This window comes from Phascolarctos cinereus, unplaced genomic scaffold (assembly GCF_003287225.1).
Source record: "Phascolarctos cinereus isolate Bilbo 61053 unplaced genomic scaffold, phaCin_HiC Scaffold_4;HRSCAF=312, whole genome shotgun sequence".
NCBI lineage: Eukaryota > Metazoa > Chordata > Mammalia > Diprotodontia > Phascolarctidae > Phascolarctos > Phascolarctos cinereus.
In genome coordinates, this window is record NW_027555847.1 from 555,806,253 (window position 1) to 555,827,332 (window position 21,080).

At 39.7% G+C, this 21,080-nt stretch overlaps 1 protein-coding gene across 2 annotated transcripts in view; it reads right to left on the reverse strand.

Moving 5' to 3' along the window:
* Positions 1-21,080, reverse strand: part of CAP2 (cyclase associated actin cytoskeleton regulatory protein 2) — a 157,740-nt gene that overhangs the window by 69,470 nt on the left and 67,190 nt on the right. For both annotated transcript variants that reach the window (XM_020986807.2, XM_020986806.2), the window contains exon 4: positions 18,220-18,297. In XM_020986807.2, coding sequence (XP_020842466.1) covers positions 18,220-18,297 — 78 coding nt within the window. The remainder of the gene's footprint in view (positions 1-18,219; positions 18,298-21,080) is intronic.

Below are 21,080 nucleotides of genomic sequence, written 5' to 3' on the forward strand. Positions count from 1 at the left end.
TTTATCTGTATGACAACCCTAGGAGCTAGATGCTATTATCCCCTTTTTACAGATGAAGAAATAGAGGCAAAAAGAGGTTAAGTGACTTGAACTTAGGTCTTCCTGACTTCCTTCTCTTCACTATGCCACCTAATCTTCTGTCATTGTGTACTTGCAATCTTTTTGTTTATTTGTTTGTTTGAATAAACATGGAACTAGGGGCAGTTAGGTGGGTGCCATGGATAGAACATTTAGTTGTCCTGGAGTTAGGAGGACCTGAGTTCAAATCTGCCCTCAAACACTTACTAGCTGTATGACCCTGGGCAAGTCATTTAACTCTGACTGCCTCTCAAAATAAATAATGTTGAACCATAACAAATCGATTAAACTTACTTTGCAACTATTTCCACTTAAATGAATGAAATTCATTCCATAAAATACCTGGCACAAAGTAAGTGCTTAATAAATGCTCCCTCTCTCTTTCTCATCCTCTACTTGGAAAGGTTGGGAGCCACTAAGTTGGATGCTTATTCGTTATCTCAACTCACCAATAACTATGATATTAGGGAGATACAAAGGCACTGAGTAGTATAGTGATTCTTAAGGTATGGTATGTGGCCCTCCAGGAGTCCCTAAGACCTTTTCACAGGGTTGGTGAGGCCAAAACTACTTTTTATAGTAATATGAAGATGTTATTTGCCCAATACCCACCCCCCTCTCTCTCTCCTCTCTCTCTCTCTCTCTTTCTCTCTCTCTCTGGGCAACTGCCCAGTGTCACACAGCTAGAAAGTGTCAAGTGTTTGGTCTGAGGCCGGATTTGAACTCAGGTTCTACTGACTTCTGGGCCAGAGCTCTATCCCCTGAACCACCCAGCTGCCCCCACCCCTTTCTTTTCTTAATACACATCTCTTGAGGTCAGATTTTCTTTATATACTTCAACCAAAATGATGCATCCCAACAAACTGAATTGCAGAAACAGATATGAGAATATAATTGTTTTGTATTAAGCTAAACATTAAAGAAATTTGCAAAAATATGTAAAACAATGCCATTCTTCTCACATTTTTGTTTTGTAAAAAAGTTATTTTTAATATAAATGTTATTTATATTAACATGATTTGCTATTAATTTTAAATGAATTAATAAATATTTTAAAAATTACATTTTAATTTCTAATGTGGTGAATATTGATAGATATAATTGACATCAACAAAAGTTCTCTGGAGTCTTGGTTTATAAGACTGTAAAGGGGCCCTGAGATCAAAAAGTTTGAGAACAACTGGAGTAGGGGAAGGAAGAAAAGGGAATATGCATTTACATAGAGTCGACTATGTCCCACTTATTAGTTGTGTGACCCCAGGCAAGTCACTTAACCCTGTTTCCCTCAGTTTCCTTATCTGGAAAATGAGCTGGAGAAGGAAATGGCAAACCACTCCAGTATCTTTGCCAAGAAAACCCCAAATGGGGTTACAAAAAGTCAGAAATGTCCGAACAAACTCGACCACCACTATGTGCCAGGCAAAGTACAAAGTGCTTTTTACAAATGTAATCCAATTTGAACCTCACAACAACCCTGGGAGATAGATGCTATTATTATCCTCATTTGAGGAAATTGAGGTAAACAGAGATTAAGCGACTTGCCCAGGATTATACAGCTATTAAGTGTCAGAAGCCAGATTTAAACTCCAGTCTTCCTGATTCCAGACCTAGCATTCTATCCACTGTGCTACCTAGCTGCCTCTAATGGTAAGAAAACGTGTCAACAGAAATTAAAGTGGTAAGATACCATATAAAATAGAACTATTTCTTCCTTCATTTATTCAGCCCTATAACCTATATTTCACTTCTTCCATCCTTTACCAATTTAGTCACTAGCATAGGAGGTAGCTTCAGACAAATGGTGTAAAAATTCCTTGATGGTCATATCTAATAAGTTTGCCTCTCTCCTCCCCCCATGATCTAGACTATCAGACTGAGACCTGCTAAAGACCTTAGCTTGAAAAGGCCAAGGTCCCCCACTGCATCCTGGGCTATCTCCAGTTGTCCTGATCTATATCTGGCCCCTGGACCCCAATGTCTCCAGAGGTAAAAATGAGGCTGGTGACTTTGCATGGCCCTCCCTCAGTCAAATCCAGTTCACTTGCTTGTTGTGGCATTGCATCCCTGCTGTTATGGTCCTCTTCATGAATAAAGGACAAGCAGTAGCAGCAGCAGCAGCATAGCATAACTGTGTCCATCACTCTTGTCACAGGCCCCCTCAAGCTGCCCTCCCCTCCTTTTCCCTATCAAGTTTTACCCTGGGGTTATTTGGGAGTGGGTGATGGATGAGAACAAGGAAAGAGATGAAACAGAAAAGAAAATGAAGGAAAAAACCAGATTCAAGATACTCCTGCTCTTTAAACTCTACATCTTTAGTGAGGCCTTTGAATATTGAGACACTCAAGATTTCCAAAACAACAACCCCAGTTCTTGAGTGCTATTCTGAGAAAAATAAATGCAATTATTTTGGTGTCTCTGCTGGTAATAGAGGGGCTTTTCAAGAGAAAAACAAGGCATCAGTTGAAGTTTCCCTGTATAGCTTAGATAAGGTGTACAAGCCACTAAAATCATATCAAAAAAGACTTTCTAAATTCTAAGAAGCTATGCAAAATTTTTATTAATTAAATGATTATTATAGAGAGCATATTAACTTTAAAGAGTTCAGATAAACCATACAAAAAAGCTTAATTTTTAAAATATGCTATGAGTACACCATAGCGTAGGGCCTTGGGCATAACATGTGCAATACAGTTATACCTAATTTTAGAGTGGGAGGGGTTCATCTTACTGTATTCAATGATCATAGAAGTTTATAGTCATCATATCTTTTTATAGTACATTGTTAGCATATCTATAATTTATTTGACACCAATTCCTTTGTCAGCAGTCCAACCCCCAATTATATCACTATTCCTATGGGAATATATGATCCACTTTATGATAATTCACAAGGGCTATTTGTGCACATTTAAATTGGGATATAAGCCAAGAAAATGATAATTTTCCATTGGCTAAGCCATTAAAATTTGACTGGATGCTGTTGTATTGACTAGTATTCTATGGAGAAACAAAGTGTTCCGAGCCAAAATAGTGGCCAGTGCTCTATCCGCTAATTTCTGTGGTTGTAATTTCACAATCACCACCTTCAATAGACTAACATTGGGCATTGAAAGCATATTACTTATCCTGATTTGATGCTCAAGTCTTTTTTTTTTTAATCATGTGCAGAATCTGCACAGAGAAGAATACATTTAATTGGAACATTTTTTTAACGGCATTTGAATACTAGGCCAGCTGGATAACCACAGTCCATGTGAATTTAATCAGCACATTTCCTCCAGAACTTCTATTTTATTATCATTGAGCACTGAAGCTACATCTGTTACCAAAATCTGGCTGTGATAATCTCTCATCACTACTTTCTCACATTTGAAATTACAATACCTTCAACAAGGGCCTTTCTTTTTAAGGGCATGAAAGATAGTATCATCCAGTTGAAGGGCTTTAATAACATTTCATCAAATTGCTATTCATATGACCTTTTTTTATTCCAAATTCATATGAATAATTCCAGGTGTATTATAAACAATATTGATTGTTGTTCAGTTGTATTGCATTTGACTTTTCATGACTCCATTTGGGGTTTTCTTGGCAAAGATGCTGGAGTGGTTTGCTGTTTCCTTCTCCAGCTCATTTTAGATGAGGAAACTGAGGCAGACTTAATCAAACTGCCCAGTCACACATCTAGTAAGTGTCTGAAGCTAGATTTGAACTCAGGTCTTCCTGACTCCAGGCCCAGCACTCAATTCACTTCACCACCTAGCTGTCTTCAATACTGATTACAAAGTATCAATTATATTCTCTCTTTACTAACAAGCTGTATGACCAAATCCAACAGTTAATGTTTCTGACATCACATCGCTCTACTTTAGGTCATCATCAGCCTTTCACCTGGATTATCGCAACAGTTTTCTAATTTGCCATCCTGTATCTAATCTGATAATAACAATAGCAACATTTTATAGGTACATTTTATACATGTGTATCTTATGACACAGCTGATAATAATGGCAACTTTTTTTGGGGGGGTTAGGCAATGGGGTGAAGTGACTTGCCCAGGGTCACACAGCTAGTAAGGGTTATTGTGTGTCTGAGGCCAAATTTGAACTTAGGTCCTCCTGAATCCAGGCCTGGTGCTCTATCCACTGCGCCACCTAGCTGCCCCTTAATGTGTTTTTTTTTGTTAGAATATATATATTTTAGGCAATTGGGGTTAAGTGACTTGCCCAGGGTCACACAGCTAGTGTCAAATGTTTTGGTATGAGGCCAGATTTGAACTCAGGTCCTCCTGAGTTCAGGACCACTGTTCTATCCACTGCGCCACCTAGCTGCCCTAACATTTTTATAGATATGTTTTATACACGTGTATCTCATTTGAGCTTTGCAACTACTGTGAGATAGGCACTTGAGCTATCATTATGTCCGTTTTAGAGTTGATGAACCTGAGGTTTAGCAAGGTTAAGTAATCTGGGCACCTCTGTAATCGCTGGAGGTCAGATTTAGATCCAGGCATAATGCTGCCTTTCAAGTTACTGAGTAGTAGTCTCACAGAATCATGAAGGAAAGTTGGGGGGAGAGGGCAGTGCAGAACAAACTGTATTAAAATGTTGAGAGATTTGAGGAAAGGTAAAAGGTCCCTGGCAACTCTGGTTACTCTGGTAAGACCTCCCGGAGGAAATGAATGATGGAATGAACCATAAGGATAGGGAAAGGGAATTCTGTGATCAAAGGCTTTAAGTGAGGTTTATGCAAGGACTAGCCTCTCTCATCAATCAGAAGGAATGAGGACAAACATTTTCAAGCTCTTTCTTCCCAGAGCAGTTCCTAAGAACAGAGAATCAACTGAGTGGAAGCAGAGACTAAACAGGGCTAGGTCATGTCAGGTGAACAGATTTAACAAAGAGTTGCATAAGGGCAAACTTCTCTTTTAAGTCACTCCCATTTCCGGGCCTCAGCAGCAGCTCCTCTCCTTCCAGGGTTAGAACTGTGATCAAACCAACTCTACCATTGTTCCCAGAAGTGGTCTGCCGATCTACTTACTCTCCAGTGGCCCCACTCACCCTCCCAGGGACTTTGGTACCAAAACATCTTTCCCAGGTACCTCTCAAATTTGTGTGTTATTTCCCCCATTAGAATTTAAGCTCCCTGGGGGGCAGGAGTGATTTTTACTTTTGTATTTGTGTCCCTAATGTTCATCAGCATAGCACTTGGCACATAGTAAGGAAGAGGGGGCCTGGAGTCTGGAAGACTCATCTTCCTGAGTTCAAATCCAGCCTTAGACATTTACTAGCTGTGTGACCCTGAGCAAGTCACTTAACCCTGTTTGCCTCAGTTTCCTCATCTGTAAAATGAGGTGGAGAAGGAAAGAGCAAACCACTCCAATATCTTCACCAAGAAAACTCCAAATGCGGTCAAGAAGAGTCTGATATGACTGAAATGACTCAACAACAAAAAGTGCTAAATAAAAGCTTTTAATTTCCTTGCTTCTTTCCAGATTTTTGAATACCATTTGATACGGCAGCCTGCCCTTTCAGTTTATGCCTAGGAAAAGAAACAATTACCATTCTCTGTGTATTTGATACTATATCACCAAACATTAAGGTGAGGAAGGAAGACAATTCAAGAACAATCAAAAAACAATCCGAGTTCTTTCAAATTGATTTGCCACCAAATCTGATTCTTTCAGACTCGAACTGGGGGAGAGGGAGAATCTAGAAAATACATAAAGTCAGGCCTCTGACCCTTCTGCCAGGGTTCATTATTTCCTAAAAGCAGTATTTTCAGATACCCAGAAAGCACAGGGTGTTTAAATTAGTCAGAGGCTAGGACAGGCTTGCCCTCTCCTTCCCACAGGTAATGGTACCCAATTTATTCCAGATCATTTTACATTTAATGCGGCTGAAAGCGAGCATTTAAAAAGTGTTTCCTTCTTTCAGTAGGGGACATAGGCTTTAGGGCTCTGCACGCACAGGGAAGACTGCATCTAGCAGCCTTGAGCTGCTGCACATAAACACTAATATCAAATGATCCTTTGGCCATGTGATCCTTCCCCTGCCCACACAAATATAGAACATGACCATAAAAAGTAACAGACCATGGGCTCCGCTAAGTAATTTATTACAGCTGATGCAGGACTGAGATGCCAGCTGGAATTACCTTGTCTGCTCCTGCTATTTTTGCTTATATAGCTTGTACAGATCACAAAGGCGATGTTCCGCAAACAACCTCCAAACTGAAATTGGCTGAAACTGTTAACAAGTAGCACATTTGAATCCCACCAAGGCCAAAACATGTTTGGCTTTTAAAGGGCAATTGGTTAATGGCTCACTGACTTAAGATATTACATTTTGCTGTCTACAAATTTTTGTTCATGTCATAAAAGTTTCCAAATCTTCCAACTGCTTATATCAAATTTATCGCAGTTCACAACCAAGTATTTAGGTTGACTGTACCAAACGATAAATAGTGGATAATTAAAAAAAAATTAAACTCCATACAAAGTAACCCCAACATTTGACCAAATGGAGAAAGGAAAAATCCTTAGCTCAAGATGTGTTTCTGTCCTTTGACACAGCATCTGTTATAAAGGTACTCTGGAATCCTGACAAAAATACTTAGTATGAAATAATGCAGAAGACAAGAAATAATATCCTTTATTAACCTTTTGCCCCTGAGTTAACCCCCAAAGTCCTTTATAATCTATTAAATAACAACCACACTTCCTCTTAGCAATCATTCATTACCCAATTCATGTCTTGCACAAAGAGGGATGAGCTAATGTGCTTTATCCGTTTTTTTTTTCAAAAGGCCACCATGAGTGATATCCCAACAGGACAGGAACTTAAAAAATCCTCTTTGCTTCCACCCTGCTGTCTCTGAATGTCTGCAAAGCCACCACACTCCAATCACAAACTCACAAGCTCATTCACAGTTTCCCTTTACGGAAGCAAACAGTCTAGACAGATGAATGACAGAATAGTTCCCCTTTCTCTCACATTCAGAGACAGGCTGTCAACTCCATTGGCTCTTTTTTTTTCTCCTCTCTGCATTTTGATAAACTAATAATTGGCTTTCCTGTTGGGATTCAATCTTGAATCGGTAGCTTTGGGTTAGAAATACAAGCAGATCTCAATGACATCACAGGGATTGCCACTTCCTTTTCCACACTCTTCAGAGCTAGGATCTACATTTGCCAGCATTTACACGTAGTTTGGGGAACAGTCTTCCCACAAGTTACTCAGGACACATCCAAATATCAATGCTTATTTTGTTTTCATAGACAGGATAATGTGAAAGTGAAAGGTATTTCCCCATTTCATATGTGACACCCACTTCTACTCATATGTGACACTTTCCTCAGAAAATCACTAAAGAAAATTTAATTCCATTTACTTCATTAAGCATTCAGTTCCTTTTTAGCCTGTGTACTCTGTATATTATTAGATATATATCTGTACCTGCATGTATAAATATGTGTGTGTGTGTATATATATATATACACATACATATATATACATACATACATACATACATACACATACACACACACATACAGATATATTCTGCTACTTACTGCTATTTTATCTACATAGGCCTCAGTCTGTTCATCTGTAAAATGAGAGAGTTAGACTACTAGATGATGGCTAACTTCCCTTCCAGTGATAACATCCTAAGATGCCATTATTTGAGCATCTACAGTCAAATGCTACTGTAATGAATCTGCGAAGTAATTTCTACAACTCTATTAAATTTCTACCTATTAGAGATGAGAAGAGTAGAGTTGAATGACTTGTAAGAGAATAGTAACCAAAAGACTGAATGATTCTGGAGGGCAAGCACTGAGAAATGTATAGTCTTCATTAAAAAGTAAAATTTAATTCAATTTTTTTTTGGTAAAAGATGAAATATCTAACTTTCAGTTGCTTCTATAGCTACATATGTCTCCTGGGTTAAAAAGAAAAAAAGGCCTTTCCTAGAAACTATTTTTTAAAACTACCAACAAAAACCTCTTTACCATGTGCATAACATTAATAGACTACATACTCAATAAAATACTTTTTGCCATCTTCTTGGTCTGGTTCAGCCCTTTTGCCCATAGTGCTAAAAGGAGTTTTAGAGTAGGATTTTTGAGTAGACATTTCACTTTGTTTTAAGGATCCAATTCTCTTACTGTCTAGTTACACCAATTAAAGGACTGTGTACCTTCTCCCCACCCTCCCACCCTGTTCTATGCCTTTCAATACCTTTGAAGGAAAGGCGAACCTGGAATTCTTTGGTGGTTTTCTCAGAAATGGCTGAAGAAACACTTTGTTTAGTTTTGCTCGTAAGTCTGATTTTCTTTGTATGATTTCTAGATCCACCTCCACTACAGTTCTGGTCAATGGCCAGAGATTCACCTTGTTAGAGTCTTGAAATAAAGGACAGAAACCTGGATTATATGACCCACACTCTGGACAGGAATTGAGTGAAGCTTGCTCTAAACCCACTAAGATAATGAGGTGGGATGTGTTCTAGAATAGCAAGGGACAATCACTGAGTCAGACATCACTAGGATCTTCATTTCTGTCATTGCTCTTCTGCATTCACATTATCTACTACTTTAATCATATCTCCTAAAAATTCTAAAGTGGTTCTACATTCAGCTCAGTATTAAGGTGTAGGCCAGGTTCACTGAGCTTCTAAGTCTGGGAAGAAGGGAATCCAGTTTTAGTGAAAAGACAGGTAGGTGGCCCAGTGAACAGAGTGCTGGGCTTGGAGTCAGGTAGATCTGAGTTCAAATGTGACCTCAAACACTAGCTATGTGATCCTGGACAAATCACTTAACCTCTGTTTGCCTCGGTTTCCTCATTTGTTAAATGGGGATAATAATAGCACCTACCTCCCAGGGTTGTTGAGAGGATCAGATGAGATAATATTTGTAAAGTGTTTAGGACAGTGCCCAGCACAATGTAAATGCCAGATATTCTTTTCAGAAGAGTTCTTAAGCAAAAGTGTGTCAGTCAATCAACAAGTATTTATTATGCTGGTTAGGTGAGGCTCAGCACTGAGTCCTAAGGATACAAAAAAGAAAAGAGGCAAAAACACGGACCTTGTCCTCAACGACCTACATTTTAATTAGGAGACAACATGCATAACTGTGCACACGTAAGATGTGGTGTAAATTGAAGATGATCTTGGACAGGAGACACAGCTTGGAAGGGAGGTGGGGAAACCCCAGGAAAGGCTTCCTACAGAAGGTAAGATTTGAAATGAGTCTTGAAGGAAACCAAGGAAGCTATGAATAGCAGGTGAGGAGGGAAGACTTACCAGGTATAAGGGATAGCCAATGCAAAAGCATGGCGTCAGCAGATGGAGAATAACATACATGAGGAATAGAAAATAAGGTAGTATGGTTAGAGAGTAGAGTGTGTGGAGTGGAAGAGAATAAAGGTAGGAAGAGGCCAGACTGTGAAGAGTTTTTTTTTAGGCAACTGGGGTTAAGTGTCTTGCCCAGGGTCACACAGCTAGTAAGTGTCAAGTGTTTTTGGTCTGAGGCCAGATTTGAACTCAGGTCCTCTTGACTTCAAGGCTGGTGCTCTATCCACTGCACCATCTAGCTGCGCCTTGTGAAGAGTTTTAAATGAAAAAAAACAGGACATAATATTTAATCCTAGAGGTAACAGGGATCCATCAGAATTTACTGAGTGCGAGAAGAGGAGTTAAATTGTCAGACCTGTGACTTAGGAAAATCACTTTGGTGTGAGGAAGGAAGACCAGTGAATGGGCTGCTATAATAGTCCAGGCAGAAGTGATAAGAACTTTACTAGGGTGATGGCTTTTTAGTGAAAATAGTGGAACATATAAAAGATATGCTGTGAAAGTTGAAACAATATTGTTGAATGACGACACTTAATAATTTCAATATGTGGAGTGTGAGTGAGGAATTGAGGATGACACTGAAATAGCAGCTTGGGTGCCTGAGGGGATGGTGGTGCCCTCAATTATAACAGGAATGCTTGGGAGATAGAAAGAGTGCTGAACATGGAATTGGGGGGGCTAGGTTCAAATCCCAGCTCTTCTTTGTGACCTTGTACAAGTGAGTTCCTCTTTCTGGGTTTAAGTTTTCTCATTTGTAAAAATGTGAGGATTAGATTAGACCAATAGTTTGCAAAGTATGGTATGGAGTCCCCTGGGTGTCCCTAAGACTTTTTCAGGGAGTCTGCAAGGTCAAAACTATTTTCATAATAATACTAAAATGTTTTAATTTCCAATATGATAAATAACAACAGATATAACCCACATGAACAAAAGCTCTTTGGGGGGTCTTTGATATTTTTAAGAGCATCAAGGGGTCCCAGAAACAAGAACAACAAAAAAAATTGAGAACCTTAGACTTAGATGATCTCAAAATCTCTTCTAGCTTGAAATCTATGCTCTGACCTTAGGTTCTCCTTAGGTCTGTCTGCTCCATTCTCCATTTATCATCTACTACTAAAACCCCTACCCATTGTATTGAATGACTCCCCTCCCCCCAAATGGGAGGTATCATCAACTTGTAGTAGGAAACTTTACTTAAACTTTGGGTTTTCAAAAATTACCACGGCTTTGACTTCTTCTCAATAAACCCCAAAGCTCTGTTAAGATTTGTTAGACACCACAGACTGCATATCCATGGGTCCGCTAACAATCCTGATCCATTAATGCTGTTATTGACTCATTCTTCCATCCATTTTGTTTTAGACTGGATTTGTGATTTCATCAGTCTAAGAAGCTTCCCTCAAAGTACTATCTCTACCCATACAGACCGACAGCTTCATTGCAATTTATAGGCTCAGAGAGTTGCTTGGAGACACTGAGGAGTGAGTTGCCCAGGATCACACAGTATATGTTGTGGGGGAACACATGAACCTTGGACATTCTGACTCCAAAGCCAGCCCTCTATTTCCTATCCAAGGCTGTTTCATACATTAATCAATCACAAATATTTACTGAGTGTTTACTATGTGTGGACGACTGTGCTGGGCACTATATTGTGCCACAAGTGTCCCAAATGATGAAAAACAAACAATCTGCTTGAAGATCCTACTCTGAGTACAGGATGGCACTGGCTTCTTTCCAGGTGCAGGCCAAAGGAAGTAGTAAGCAGAGAAAGGTGGCCACAGGGAAGCTTCCCCTCACCTATATTCAGATGAGTACAGTCAGTGGCTTCCTAGCCTGGAAGAGGTAAGTCAAAGCTCTTAAAAAAAAAATAAAACCCAAGTCATTCCATTTACCTCAAATTATTTTTAGTGGTTTGAAAAATATTGGCTTATTTTTTTCAAAATGCAAGTGCACGTGCATATAAGCACATTAGTATTAAGTGTTTGCACTAGATGCAGCCTTTCTAGTTCTAGTGGCATAAGAAATGCTGATAAAACTATAGAAAAGGATGGGGAAGGGAATGTTTGCTGTTGTTACAGTGCAGCAGCTGCAGTCACACCACCTGTTTCAGGCTGCCCATATGTTCCTGCAAGTTAACAGGGGTTAGCTTTTGTGAGGCCTTGAGTGGGAGACCTCCCAGGAGCAAACAAGCCCACTGGTGACTCGGCAGGGTGACAGTCTTCCTTGGACACTGCCCCAGACCAACATTACAGAGGCTCTGTGCTGCTGCAGGCAACATTTTCAGCTCAGAGACATGTGAAAATCAGACTGCTGTCATCATCTGCTTCCTCACTCCTTCCCATCTGCCCTCTTCCACCCTTCTGCCACAATCTGCCTAATGCACAGGTCTGGCCATACAAGTCTTCTGTTCAAAAATCTTCAGGGGTTGCTCATTGCCTACCTTGGGCAATTAGAGAGGTTACTCTTTGGCCTCAGATACTGTAGCTGTACAATGAGAAGGTCAATCTAATCCAAAGAATACTAGCTGACTCCAGTCTTCTACAGCGAGTGTTGGGATATTTGTCTTTCATTCTAACAGGTCTCCCTGTTTCCAGATTCCTTTCCCTCACCCCAATTCCTCTCACCCACAGGGCTACCAAAGTAATCATCCTAAGGTATAATAAGCCTGATCTTGCTAAAAAAATGTCAGTGACTCCTTACTGCCTGTATGATAATACATGAATGCCTCAGTCTGGCATTTAAGATTCTCTACAACTTGCCTCCTAACTACTTTTCAGTCTGATGTAACATTACCTCCCCTCCCCACTTTTGCTGTAGCCTGGGATGAATAGTCCAAGTCCAGGGGTGTGCTGGGGCCAGATAGAACCTGCTTTGGAGAGCCAATTGTTAAATTTTAAGTGTGACCATTTACACCTCAGAAATCAGCAAATTCTGATTTATATCAATCAGGGCTTAATTTATTGTTTTGTTGATCATCTAGACTTAAGAAAATGATGGAGGAAATGTTAATGTACATTAAATTTAAAAGTGTGTCATACTATGCTTCTCTTCTACCCACCCCACTCCCAACCCCCAGCCCCTGAAAGAGAACTGGCTATTGAATGTTTCCCAGCACACCCAGGATATAGGGATATGAAACTACGTGCTGCTGACAGACAGGAATAGGTACTCAACAAATGTTTGCTCATTAACTGATTGAGAACTTAAGTTTGGAGAGTGTGCTGGAATTCTTGTCAGGGAATTTTTTTTTAATAATAGATTAACTGAGTGTGGTGGGGCACTATTATACTGTCAGGCACCAAGGAGGCTGAGGCTGAGGCTGGCTTAGGATCTGTTGAGCTTGGAAGTCCTGAGTTGCAGTAGGCTAAGCCACTTGTGTGTTGGACATTAATATAAAGAGAGAGCCACTGGGCTGCCCAAAGGAGGGAGTGAACCAGCTCATCAGATTATGGAGCAGGTCCAAGCTCCTATGCTGATCAGAGTGGGACCTGGTATTTCCAGCCTGGGTGAGATAGAAAGTCTTCAAATACAAACAAAGAGAATTATCTCTTTGGGTTCAGGGGTGCTATATGGGTGCCAATCTCAGTGATCAGCCACCACTTAAACACTTCTGAGAATGGGGAATTCACTGCTCCTTGTGGCAGTCCATTCCAATTTCAGACAGATTTAATTATTAGTAAATCGGTCCTTACATTCCATCGAAACCTGCTTCTTTGCAAATTCCTTCCAATGCTTCTACTTTCTGACTGGGGCCAAGTAAAACAAGTCTAAGCTACCGTAGTTCCACAAATACCTGAAGTTAAAGGAACTATGGCTATATAAGGGCATAGTGGGTGGCACAGTGAATAGAGTCCTGGCCTTGGAGTCAGGAGGACCTCAGTTCAAATCCAGCTTCACATACTTCACATACTTGTGTGACCCTGGGCAAGTCACTTAACCTTGTTTGCCTCAGTTTCCTCATCCATAAAATGAGTTGGAGAAGGAAATGGCAAACCACTCCAGTATCTTTGCTAAGAAAACCCAAATGGGGTCACAAAGAGTCAGATCGGACTGAAAAATGACTAAAGTTGGATATTTAGCTTGGAGAAAAGAGAGATTTATGGGAAACATAATAACTATCTTCAAGCATTTGAAAGGCTATGGAAAAGGGATTCACTTGTTCTACATGGCCAAACTAGGAACCATGGATCAAGGTTGTACAGGCAGAAGTCACCCCAACATGTAAGCTTCTTACCAGATCTCTCTAGCAGTGGAATGATCTACCTCTGAGAGTGGGCTGTTCTTTACTTTAGTCACAGGCTGGATATTTGTTTATTAGGGATATTGTTGTAGAGGGCATAGAAGATTCAGGTACAGGTTGAAGTAGAGGACCTTTGAGATCCGTGCCACCCCTACAATTGTGTGATTTGCAGAGATATGAGATAATCAGATCAATCCCCTTTGCCACTTTTTTTTTAATTCAAAGAAGTCTAACAAAGCAATTGGTAATTAGATGTCTAATATGTATTAAGGCATGGTACTAATACTAGATGGGTTTTATTTATGACGCAGCAGAATTTTTATGTAACATATATACATACAGTGGTGTCCCTTGGAAATCAACATAAACACTGATTATTCTGATTTTGTAGAACATAAGATAACAATCTACCAATTTTAAATGATGACAGAGGGTTGTGATTATTGGGATCTTTGATTTTATGGCATACTGGGGGAAGTCACTATGTTTTATTTTATGCTAAATCCTTCTGCAGGACCAGTGCCATATCTGCCACCTGCTGATGATTCATTCTTAGAGAATATTGTTTTGGATGCTATAAAGAAAACTAGGCAGCCTATGTCCTTGATACTGGGAGAGGAAGATAGTGTGCGCCCTTTGACCAAATTCATTCCCTCCCTCTTCTTCCCCTCCTCCTCCCCCCATGAGTGTGTTTAGGAATGAAGTATAGAGAATCAAGAACTGCATTTGTTGTTATCCAAAACAACTCTGCCTAGTCAAACTTATACTATCTCTTGCCATAGCTCATTTTGTGGCATTTTAACATGAATGTACACATGCCAGCTCATTCAGAGGCCTTCCCATTCTCCTTCCACCCCACATTGTGAATGGAAGAGGGAAGATCTGTGTGTGAGGGTGAGGAGGGTGGAAGTGGCCATACATCTCTTTTTCTCTTGAGATATTAAGACTATTCTTACTTCACTCAAAGAAAGGGCAGAATGAGGCTTAAATATAAAATATCAAAATATCACATGAGATCGTAGATCTGGAGCTAAAATGGATCTTAGAGGTCATATAGTATAACTCCTTCACTTCACAAATGAGCAAACTGAGGCCTTAAGAGATTAAAAGACTTGCCCAAAGTCACACAGATGGTTAATGGCAGAGCCAGGATTTGGCCTCAGGTTAAATGATTCTGAGTCTGGGGCTCTTTCTTTTTTTTTCTTTGCCTATATGTGATACTTATTTGAGAAAATGACATAAAATCAAATACAAAACAAAAACAAGAGTAGAAGTGATTGAATACCAACATTATTTTCTTTCTCATCCCCTACCCCACCTCACCCTCCAGCATGGTATAATGGAAAAAGTCCTGGACTCAGAATCAAAGAATGTGATTAAGACCTTGTCTTTAATATTTATCAGCTATGTGACTTTGTAGAGGTAACCTCATCTTTCTGGATCTCCACATCTCATCTATATGAGGCTAATATTTGCACCATCTTTCTCACAGGGTTGGTGTGAGAAGGGCATTTTGCAGGTGTGAAGCATTCATATCCACATGGCCTTTGACTATTATATTGTTAAATTTCTATTTTTATTCTAAATGAAACAGCATTCTAGTTTATATAATAATGGCATTGCAATTATATTTTCTTTTCATTTATTTTTCATCTGGCAATAATTTTCTCTATCCATCCATCATCCATCCATTCATCCTTCTTTCCTTCCTTCCTTCCTTCTTTCTCTCTCTCTTTCTTTCTTACAGTAGCTTCCAGACTTGCCTTCATTCTTAATAATGTGAGGCTCTTTCCAATGCACTACAATGCCTCATATTCCAATGGCTTTGATGATCTCTTTTGCAAAAGACCAAAGGCATTCCTTAGATGCAGATGGGTGAAGAACTTACATATGTTCTCCTCTTTGACACTCATCTTTGAGGAACCAATGGGAAAAAGATCTTTCTCATATACTTTCCTAAAGAGATAGGAGAAAACTGAGGAAGGAAACAACCATAGTATAACACAGAGAATTTCTGGATAGCTAATGGCTGTGCTTCAGTTGAGAGCCACGGTTAAGTTACTAGCTTACAAAAAGTTTGTCATTAAAGAGAAATACAAGTTCATGGTCAAAGATACTGCTCAGAAAAATAACTCAAGGATCTCAAACACAAGGAAAACTTAGGAGAGTTAGCCAGGTACTGCCTCTGTAGGAGGTCCATAAAGTTTTCATTTTGCAGTGGGGCCCACACAAAGCCCAATAAAGAAACCAGGAAAAACATCAATAAAAAAGACCCTAAGTGGTAGAAAGTGTAGGCTGACTTGTCATGATTTTGCTGATGGCTTAAAAAGGAAGTTCCCTTCCATTAAGGGCCATACATTGGAGCTTGGCACTAGTAAAGCAGCCACTGAATAGTGACACTCTGTTCCACTGATTAAGAACATGCTGAGTAATTTTGCCCACTCAGGGCATGTCTATGAGGTAGGTCAGCTTGCTCTTTCCTTTACTAGTGCTGTGTGATTCATGCTTTGAAAGGTGAAAATTCCATAAATCTCAAGTGAAGTTCTGTTTTCTGATATTCCTAGCCAAATTTTATAACCTCAGGAGCTTCAAGCATATACAAAGAGACTGGCCAAATGTTTTTAGCAATAAAAATACTTAGAACATTCAGAGGCTTACATAATCAATAAAATGCTCTATCTCCAAGGATTTCTACCTTTTCTCAAGGGTCTTGTACAGTTTTCCAGATGCCCTACCCTATGATTGATTCTCCAAGAAAGAAAACAAACTTGGGGCTCATGGATAAGTGGGCTCCAACATTCTTACAGATTTCACTCCCCAGGCATGCGTGTAAACTTCTAGCCTTATGGCACCACTCCCCCTGGGCTTGGACTCCTCCTGGAAAGAAAACAAACTTGGGATTGCTAGAAAGGCAACCCCCTTCTCAGACCTGTATTATCTGAACAATTCATGGTAGTAACAGAGCAAAGTCTGAGTTTTTTGCTCCCTTATGTCTTGGTTTAAGTTTCTTATTACTCCTCTAACTTTATGTGGGTGTGTCAGAAGAGGGTAACTTGGGGGGCTTACAAACACAATCCCTTCTTCTCAAGTGACTGGCACTGCCTAAGAATTTCTCCCCCTGGTCTCTGCCCCAAACTCCTAAGAGAGGCTGTGCATATGAAAGACTTTCTTCCCCATTGCCCAAGTCTTTTCTTAGCTCTTCTAATCTCTGGTCTATTCTCCAAAAAAGGGAAAAGAAGCAAAAAAGCCCCCAAAAGTCCAACTCTGCAACTGACCTTTTCATTGACCCAGCACAAAGATATGGCTACATTCTGTGAACAGATAAATAGCAGAAGTGGGACTCAAACCCAGGGGTTACAATGATATAATCGCAGATTTTTAAGGTACCTCTGAGTATGACTAGTTCAACCATCAATAACACTAGCTGTGTGACCTTGCAGAAGTTGTACTTTCTCTCTGAGCCTTAGTTACATCGGGTACAAAATGGGGACACTTGTTCTATTTACAGCATAGGGCTATTGAGAGGCTCCAATGAGATAAACGCATGGAAAACAATTTGAAAACAGCAAAACACAATTGTCATTTTACAGATGAGGAAACTGAGGCCCAGGGAACTGATGTGATTAGCCAAGGCCACGCTGTTAATAGGAACACCAGATCTTGACCCTGCTTTACAATTCCCATAATGGAAGGCACTGTGGTAGATTGAAGAAAATGTTATGCTCAGAATCAAAAAGACTTGTAGTCAAGAGCTGCTTACACCACTTACTACCTGTCTGACCTTGGGTCATTCACTTAACCTCTATGGACTTAAATTTCCTTATCCTTGAAGGAGCAAGCCTATTGTCTCTAAGGATGCTATCTATGATTCTGTAACCTTGGGACAGTTAGGTAGGTCAGAAAGACCTGAGTTTAAATATGGCCTCAGACACTTACTAGCTATGTGACTCAGGGCAAATCATTTAACCTCTGTTTACTCAGTTTACTCCGTGGTAAAATGGGGATAATAATAGGACCTACCTCCCAGGGTTGTTCTGAGGATGAGATAATAATTGTAAGGTGCCTAACATAGTGCCTGGCACACAGTAGGTGCTACATAAATGTTAGCTTATTATTATTATTACCTCAGAAGGGATCCAAAGAATCAAATGAAATAATGTCGTAAAATGCATTGCCAATTTAAAGTACTTCATTATAAATGTCATTCCTCCTCCCATCATAACCATGTTGTCTCTTAAGTCTGCTGTGGTTACTAAAATACAGATGTACTTGTGTGCATACTGCATTTTATTTTTTTCAATCATGGACACAAAGGTTAATGCAACTTGTGCATTTAGATTGTGAAGATGGCTAAATCGATTAGCTCAGCTATGCTTTGACAGGGATGAGTAGAAATAAGTAGACACAGTCCAAGGCTCGATGAGATGTATTTCAGAGACAACAGCTCTGATGATTTTCTGTTACTGTTCTCCGATATGCACGCCTGTTGTTAGGGATCTATAGTGCAGACCATTGTGTCACGGACACTCAATGGATCTTACCTCTTGGGGCTGTTGGTACTGAGATGCTAACAAGATGAAAGCTCTTTGTGCTTGGAAGGCACTGTGCACCATCTCTGCCTGGAGAAGGAAAAGAAAGGTGATGGGTTAGATCACAGAATCAGAGGAGAAAGGAGCCTCAGAAGCCACACACCCATGGCTGACCAAGAGTTTCCCTGTATAACCACCCCTCCCCCCGGGGTCATCAACCTTTCACCTAAAAGTCTCCAGTAACAGGGGACCCTCTAGTTTCCAGGACATCCCAAACCACTGTTAGATAGACCTAATAATAACACACATAGAGTAGAGCCAAAGAAATTCTGATCCTGGCTGGGGTCAAAATATGAGTCTCATTCTGCATGCCTCACAGGTTTGTTGAGAAACTCAAATGATTTAATATATGTAAAGTGCTTGGTAAACCTTAAGGAGCTGTATAAATATAAAATATTATGGAGCAGTGTCTTAAAGGGTCACTGGTTTGGGGGTATATTGGATCTCACGAATATATAGCTCAAAGTCAATCCTGAATTGCATGATTGCTAAATTGTTAAGTTCTGGTTCACTTTTCCACTGTTTCTGAAGGAGGAATTTTATTTTCCTAAACCAATCTCATCTCAAAGGACACGACTAAATAATATAGCTTTCTGGTACAGAAATATACTAAATAGTAAGTGTTGTGTCCCACTTCCCCCCCACCCCAGGATCCTCTCTGAATTTGAATTCACATCCATGGATTTGGTTCACAGAAGTGACTACTATCCTCAGGATATAGGGGCATACCCTGTGGTATCATGCTTCTAAAACTACCACTAATGGTAACTCTGTGGATGGTTACTCCTACTGCTGTAGCTCATGAGTTCCTATTAGTCTGTCTCCCATTAACAATCAGCCAGTAGACTTAATTAACTTTTTAGTGAAGTTATTACTAAGATGGTATAAATAAGAACAATTGGTACAAAATATTTTCCCCCTGAACCTGCGAAGCAGTCTCCACAAATATGCAGAGTTTCAATGGGAAGAGTGGGTTCAAGTGTAGTGCACAATGCCAGTGAGGTACATGTATAGGATACACATTTTGCAAAAAATAATTCATAACTCCTAGTACTAAAAGACATGGAAGTCCTTTCTCTCTTTGTAGAGCTTTCTCTTTCCTCTTGTGTCTAATTCTTCACCTTTTTACATCCTCACGTGCCCTTGGGTGTGCATATCTGCTCCCAACTGGATGCACTGTCTCCCACTCATTTAGCAAATCTGATATAGTCAATTTGGTGGAATGAAAAGAAAGTCCCCTCCCCACCTTGTTCTCTCTGGTATAAATGAAGGGATTTTATCTCCAGAAAATGCCTCAATGCCTCTACTACTAAATAGTCCTTTGCCTTACCTGACAGCAACAATGTGGGGAAGGGACTTCCATACACACACACACACACACACACACACACACACATTCATGTTCACATACATACACACACATTATGGCCAAGGGGGATGACTGATTCTCTTGGCTAACCACAAGATGTTTCCTGTATGCTGTTAGCTCTCTTTATCTAATGGCCAAAGACCTATAATACTTTCAAACTGATTAAAGATCTATTTATATCTTGTTGTAGAGTTGTAAGAAAATTCCTTAACATTTACTTAATATTTTATGATTACTTTCTGGACACTGCTGACCACAGAAATTGAAGTGTGTGTGTGTGTGTGTGTCTGTCTGTCTGTCTGTCTGAACTCCCTACCTTACACAAATGGCTAGAAAAACTCCAAAGAAACCTAAATGCTGAAATCTAAAGTTCTTTTTAGCAATGATCCCTTGGTCATTATCCAAAAAGGCATTGCATGAAAGACTGAAACATAGTTGTTGTGGGAATAATAACTTGGGATCTTCTGATTTGTGTAGCTAAAATTTTAGTTCAGAAATGGCATTAACAATCTTTTGTATTTGTCCAAAGATTTATGAACAAGTCGTGTTCATTTATGCCGTAAGGCTTACAATCTAGTTACCTCATAATAACTCCATGAAGTAGGTAGTATAGTTCTTATCCTCCCTATTTTAAATATGAGCAAAGTAAGACTCAGAGAGATCAAGACAGAATCGAGAGTCAACTTTAAGTGTTCTTTCTCTGTGTCCAGCACTTCCTCCACATTATGTCGAGTTTTAGGTCCTTTCAAATTGATTAAAGACCTATTCGTATCTTCTTGCAGGGGTTGTAGGGAAATTCCTTGACATTCACTTAACATTTTGTGATTACTTTCTGGACCCTCCTTCTCTCTAATAACAACCTTTAAGCAGTTATCTGGTGATTTGCATCAATGTTAGAGGGACAACTTTTATCTGTTTGCTCTTCTTTAGGTTGCTTTTTTCCCCTTAATAGCAGGACTTTTTTTGGGGGTGGGGTGGGGGTCTGTGTGTGTGTGTGGGGAACTAATTATCTAGCTAATGATGATAGAAACTTTCACTCTGTCCTTGACAAAATAGCCCAAATGAGGTTTCCTTTGCATGATTCTCACACTAGAATCCTGGAATTCTGGGCTTGATTGGCACAGTACAGATCACAGTCAAACAAATTATTCTAAGGTCAAGCAATTCTCAAGAGAGTTCCTAAAGTCATACTTCAAATTGCTTTCATTCAATCTTCTGGAAGACTCTAATGGGAACTTTATCCTGTTTTCCTTCCGTTGATTGTTTCATCTGTGGTCCAACTCTTTAAAGCCCACTGAGTCACCTAATCAGGTAACATCCTATTTACAGGCAATTTCAGTGAAGCTGCTGAGTTTGATAATGAGGGAGGGTAAATTTGGTTTGCTCAGCTAGTCTGAAACACTTTGAAAGGAAATGCCAAACATGCAGGTTTTTCAATAAATAA